Genomic DNA, 6,381 nt, shown 5'->3' with positions numbered 1-6,381 from the left:
TTTTTGTTACAGCAATAAAATTCAAGAAACTAATAAATAATTAAATGTATTTTGTTTATTTATCATCAATTCCAGATTTAAATATAATCTTTCAGTAAATTCTTTAAATTACTCTAAACACAGATATGATTAAATTATCACTTACACCAATTACATTCTAAATTTAATAGCTTAGGTACTTATGTTAATCTTGGACTGAAAACTTAGGTACTTATAATTTAAAAGTCTGATTTTTCAATATTCAAAATCAACGGTATTAAAAATATATATAAATTTACTGTGTTAAATAGAATAAACAGATGTAAAAAATAGCATCTTCTTAGAAATCTATGCATTTCAACATTTCATGTACAGATGATAATGCTAAAATTTATAGTTTCATATTTTTACATACTTAGTTCTAAATACATAAGTTTTATACTTAATATAAACATTAATTTTAGTTACAACTTAAAATGAATGTTTTGATTTATTTTTACAATAATTCCAAGATTGTGCAAGGGCTCTGATTATGAATATAGTGTCAATAAACACAAACACACCAAGTTAGTAAAATGGTAAATGCACAGTTGCTGCGCGTTAAGACTATTAAATGGTCAAAAAAAACTTCCTCCGCCATTCCATTTATTAGAGTAGATGGTGTTAGACTTTGGAGAACTAATCAGAGCCAGATACACACAAGAAACATTAAGGGTCCGCTGGGCATATATGTTTTTAACATACACCAAAAATAGAAATAAGTGACATGGTTAAATATTAGGATTTTTTTTTCATATAAATCCAGGCCCTATCTGTATACATACAGAAACTATTCAAAATAAGAACAAATCGGATCTTTAAAATATACTTAAATTTTACAGTTATTGTAACACTATAATAAACATTACACAAAATTAAAGGTACTATTAAAATATTATTTAAAAAATATAAATATAATAAAAGAAAATATCATTATAAAATAGATAAATTATTTTACATCGAAGTCTGCAATTAAAGCTAAATGATCTGAAGGAAATAATACGCTCGGAATTCCTCCATATTGGATAACATCATCATGTGATACAATCTGAAAAAAATATTTTCGCATAATATTTTTTACCTCATTAAGGTAGAGATGTTGATTTGTAAAGTATATATGATCTAAAAGACCGGAAAAAGTTTCAGTATAATTACTGTACAGGACATCAGTATCATATGCACTATCCATTTTAAAGTCAAGATTACTTTTTAAATCGTTTAGCATTTTTACCGTTCCTGAAAAAATAAAACTTAAATTAAACATAGGATTAACAATTATAATTTTAGATAACTAATATAATTAGTGGACTACCAAAATTAACCAAAACTTCTAAATGCCCACTGCAAATTATAATTAATATTTTATCAACAATCTTTAATTACATACATACTAATGTAATTTTACACAGTTTCAATAATGATCTACTTATACAAATCTTAAATAATGGAATAAAATGTTTAATAATAGATAACTACTTAAATTGGTAGTCCCTAGTAAATACTTGAGAGTTATCATTTTGAATTGATTATATTTCTTTTTAAGTTGAATATTTTTTTTTATTTTTCGATGAAAAAAAAGTGTAATAATATAATATCTTAACAATAAAAGTAGTTTATTTAAAGTATAAATTAAAATTAAAAGTGTATTTACTATGTTCTTCTGGTAATAATAAATTGGTGACTAAATCATTAACACCACTTTCAGGTGTACTGTTGAAATCTCCACAGAATATAACCGATACATTGCTCTCGGGATACTGAAATTAAATACACAGTCATAAATTATTTAATCATCATATTTTATTAATTTTTAATTTGTATAAAAATAAATAATTATATTTTCGGAGAAATTAGATATTAGTATACACATAATGATTTTTTTTTAAGTTTAAATCATTCCAAGTTATTTTAAAAAGTTTATTTGAAAAATTATATTCTAATTATTTTTTAAATGGTACCCTTGATTATTATCTATATTTTTTTCTAATTTTTATATATGTAGTGTAATATTATTTTATAAATTTTTTTTGGTAAAAATAATTTATCCCTCGATAAGGTAAATCACTGTTGATAATTTGTAAATACATACACAATATGTTAATCAAAATCTAGAAACCATTTTACATAGTTAAATATAGTAAATTATTCTCGTTGTTATTAACCTAATCTTTTTAAAAGTAAAAATATTATAATGAAAATTATTTTGTTTAATACACAGCTAAATAATTTTTCAAATTAAATATACTTACATCCTTGGTGATATTTTGTTTTATTTTATTAATAATAATTAGTTCAATTAACGCTTGAAACAATCTAATAAAATCACCTTCTGGATCAGATATCAAATGAGTATTGCATACTAATAATATTTGTTTATAGTCAGAATTCAATTCTAAAGCTAAGACCTATAAAAAAAAAAAAAGATGTTAATTCATTTTCTTAATACAAATAAAAATACAAATTTTTAAACCTTATAATAATACTTATATCAATAATCACTAACTTGGAAAACAGTTCTTTTTTCTAATCCTTGTTTCCATTTTTCATCTTTCATAATTTCTTTTATAATAGGTCCGCAGTACAATTCTATAGTAGTCAGGTCATTCAAACTAATATCAAATTGTTCTAATAAACTGAAATAAATTTAAAAGTATTAAAATATTATTCAACATGTACAAATAATACTGTATAACATACGCAAATGTATTAGTATTATAAAAACAACACAGGCCTTCATTCCTACGGCCATTCTTTTTAAAATATAATCCAGTCATATGACCGTATTGTTCTAAAATAAGACACAACTCTCTATGAAAAAAAAGCTTATCCACTTCTTGCAAACAAATTATATCTGCATGGTACGCTTTAAACAAATAATTAATTACACATAAAATAAATTATATATATATATATATATATTCATATCACTTAAGTACCTTGAAGTTCACTCATTACAAGAGGGTGCCGATAACTGGACGCTAAAATTTCTTCTGGACAATATGGATACATTTCATTTTTTGCTTCCTTAGTTTTTGTATATTCTCCAGCGAGTATATTGTATGACACAACTCTGAAACTACAACATATAAATTACAGAAAAACAGATTTAGTTATTTTAAATGTAGTAAAACTTAATAGCATATTGATTTGATTTTAGATAAAAAAAAAAAAAACAAAAATAAATAATAAGTAAGTATACCCACCGTTTATAGTTATAATTTCAGAAAAATATAAATAATTAATTACCTTTTCCTATTGCGATATAGATTTATTATTGATCTTCTTTGAAATGGGTATCTTTCAATGGTATTTTCTGAGACTGTTGAAGATATTATTTCTGCTGTAGGTCCAGGTTGCCGCATGTCATTAAAAGGACTACAAACCAATTTTAGACGACAATTAACATCCTCGGCAGTAGGTTCATAAGTCATATAATCGCCCACTTTAATTTCTTTTTTTGAATCAATTCTGTACCACGAATATTCAGTATCCATAACAGAGACATTATATCCCTGATCAAATCCATAGGGATATATCATTAATCCTTGATATGGAGGAATTCTCAATTTTAATTCGTTGATTATTGGTGCATTAACTATTACTGTATACGTATGATCTTTAATTTCAAGGGTAATATTTGCTTTAAATTCCTCAAATATTTCATAGCATTTAGAAGTATATGGTACTTTGATTCCATTCACTTTTATTTCTACACAATTTCTCTTAAGCTTTTCACTATCACTAACTTTGCGTTGAGTTTTCGATAACTTTAAAACAAGTCTGTCAATAAATATTCTTATTGTATCTTCTGGGCTTCGACACAAGTTTATTCTGTGCAACTTGTTAAATGGAGATGGTAGAGTCACCATCATTTTTAGTTCGGTCTCACCCGTCGGAATCAAACAGTTAACAAACATTGTATTTTCCCATAAAAATAATGTAAAAGAAGACATATTTCTTTTAGTGAAATAGTTATGCTTAAATAAGTTGTAAGAGTTTTTCATATGTTTCTCTAGAAAAAAAAATAGTAAGTCCATGACTATATTATTTATTTTTATGTACAATTTAAATATAATTTACATGCTGTTTTGAAACTTAATACTTTAAACATGACAATTGGAGCAAACAGTGACATGGAGCGATTAATACTTTACGATAATTCAAAAATATTTTGAAATCTATAGTTGTTGAGATTGCGTTATAAAAAAAACTAAGTAAATGAAATAGTAGGTACATTGAATTGTACAGTTGATTAGTGAATATGTACCTAAATTATCTGCATATCTATGTAAATAGTCCTTGTAGCTCACAAACATGCAAAATTACATATGTGTAACAAAGTTCATCGAAATATAAAAAGAAAAATAATTGGAAAGAAAAAGGTACCTATAAAATAGAAAATCTGTTTGATACTAAGAAATACGTGTCATAGTACTGCCTGGATGATAGGATTTATGTACTTAAATAAACACTGAAGTATGAAATTCATAAACAAGTATTAGGTATCGATAAGCAATTTTAAAAATGTTAAACTAATTATTGCAATATCAAAAAATGTGCATACTTACATCGATATTTGGTTTTAAATAGTATAATCTTTGTTACTAATCAACAGTAGAAAAATAAATTATAATTTTCTTTTTTAAATGTTAAACGAGGTACTATACAGTCTGCAGTAGTAATAAAACATTAGATAGACCATTGAGAATAACAAAAACGTTAAACAAAACCAACATGGTTGACAAACAGCCACAACAATTTTCGAACACGGAACAATACGAAAATGTAAGTAGTCCGGGAAGACTACAACGACTCAATGCGCCTGTGCAATAGACCAGACAGTCGAAAAAAAACGGTTTATATCACTATCATGAAAGAAAAATATCATATCAATTTGGCTTGGAATAATCAACACATTTCACATTATCACTGGCCGCCGAATACAAAAATTTTTAATATTATAATATTATTAGATATTAATACCATTTAAAAATTGAGTATGATATAATGAAATAAATTTCCAATAATATTGTGTACTTAGTATATTTAGTAGGCAATAGACACATAATAACTAACTATATAAATTATTCTCGTTGTTATTAACCTAATCTTTTTAAAAGTAAAAATATTATAATGAAAATTATTTTGTTTAATACACAGCTAAATAATTTTTCAAATTAAATATACTTACATCCTTGGTGATATTTTGTTTTATTTTATTAATAATAATTAGTTCAATTAACGCTTGAAACAATCTAATAAAATCACCTTCTGGATCAGATATCAAATGAGTATTGCATACTAATAATATTTGTTTATAGTCAGAATTCAATTCTAAAGCTAAGACCTATAAAAAAAAAAAAGATGTTAATTCATTTTCTTAATACAAATAAAAATACAAATTTTCAACTTATCAAACTTAAATAAACGATCTTACATATTATATATCTTACATATAACAATTTATTATTTAAATAATTAACAATGTAAATAAATCATTATAGTTTATTTTTTATGTTCGATGTCAATATAATTTAAATCTTTCTCATATAAATATTACTGATGTTATATTGTGAAATTCAAAACAAATTACTACCAAATCATACCTTTATACAAATATAATAATTCATAATTATATGTTTAATTATGTAAAACAGGTAGTCAATCTTTATTGATGAATATATAATAATAAAATATTTTATATTATAAATACATAGTTTAAGTCTAAACCACGATTAAAGATAGTAGTATCTTTAATCGTAGTCTGAACAGTACTTTATGATAGACAATTATGACAATATTATGGTACTAATAAAATGTATAACACTATTGGTTAATTCAATATTGAATTTATTTACAGATCACTGTTTACTTAAGTGCAATTTATATTTTTACACTCGGTAACTATAATCGACATCTCAAAAAAGTAATAATATTTTAGTATATGATAAATAATAATGTATATAACATTTAATGTATAATATAGGCCAATTCTTAACCTCTTTTGGATGTCTGAACTGTTAATATTTTATAAGATTTTTGTGTAACACAGCTGTAAAATAAAAACAGTATTTATAGAATTTATTAAATTTTATAATATATTAAACAATGCAAGTTTAGCACAAAACAGTTTTACATACATATTAGTCACTAAAAATTATGATTAAATTCGAGCGGGTTTCTATTCGCGTATTATTTCCTTCAGATCATTTAGCTTTAATTGCAGACTTCGATGTAAAATAATTTATCTATTTTATAATGATATTTTCTTTTATTATATTTATATTTTTTAAATAATATTTCTAATAGTACCTTTAATTTTGTGTAATGTTTATTATAGTGTTACAATAACTGTAAAATTTA

At 23.9% G+C, this 6,381-nt stretch overlaps 1 protein-coding gene across 2 annotated transcripts; it reads right to left on the bottom strand.

The window, feature by feature from the left end:
- Positions 1–256: 256 nt before the first annotated feature.
- LOC132927558 (2',5'-phosphodiesterase 12-like) lies at positions 257–5,359 on the bottom strand. 2 transcript variants are annotated; one of them, XM_060992106.1, is made up of 8 exons: positions 5,210–5,359; positions 3,265–4,030; positions 2,955–3,094; positions 2,716–2,881; positions 2,522–2,651; positions 2,268–2,423; positions 1,670–1,775; positions 257–1,254 (listed from the first exon to the last, which is right to left on the bottom strand). In XM_060992106.1, exons 2-8 carry the CDS (start codon positions 4,020–4,022, stop codon positions 968–970), a joined length of 1,743 nt encoding a protein of 580 aa, XP_060848089.1. In that variant the 5' UTR covers positions 4,023–4,030; positions 5,210–5,359; the 3' UTR covers positions 257–967. The 2 variants fall into 2 exon arrangements, with proteins under 2 accessions (XP_060848089.1, XP_060848088.1); XM_060992105.1 differs by lacking the exon at positions 5,210–5,359 and adding an exon at positions 4,587–5,062.
- Positions 5,360–6,381: the final 1,022 nt, after the last annotated feature.

This window comes from Rhopalosiphum padi, chromosome 3 (assembly GCF_020882245.1).
Source record: "Rhopalosiphum padi isolate XX-2018 chromosome 3, ASM2088224v1, whole genome shotgun sequence".
Classification (NCBI taxonomy): Eukaryota; Metazoa; Arthropoda; class Insecta; order Hemiptera; family Aphididae; genus Rhopalosiphum; species Rhopalosiphum padi.
This window is presented reverse-complemented; position numbering and strand designations above follow the sequence as displayed.

What these genes read in the sequence shown, in the direction of transcription:
- LOC132927558 (XM_060992106.1), bottom strand. Translation starts at nt 4,022, where the DNA reads ATGAAAAACTCTTACAACTTATTTAAGCATAACTATTTCACTAAAAGA. An exon ending in CTATATCGCAATAGGAAAAG is followed by an intron (nt 3,095 to 3,264) that starts GTAATTAATTAT and finishes TATATGTTGTAG; the next exon opens with TTTCAGAGTTGTGTCATACA. An exon ending in ATTATTACCAGAAGAACATA is followed by an intron (nt 1,255 to 1,669) that starts GTAAATACACTT and finishes TTATTTTTTCAG; the next exon opens with GAACGGTAAAAATGCTAAAC.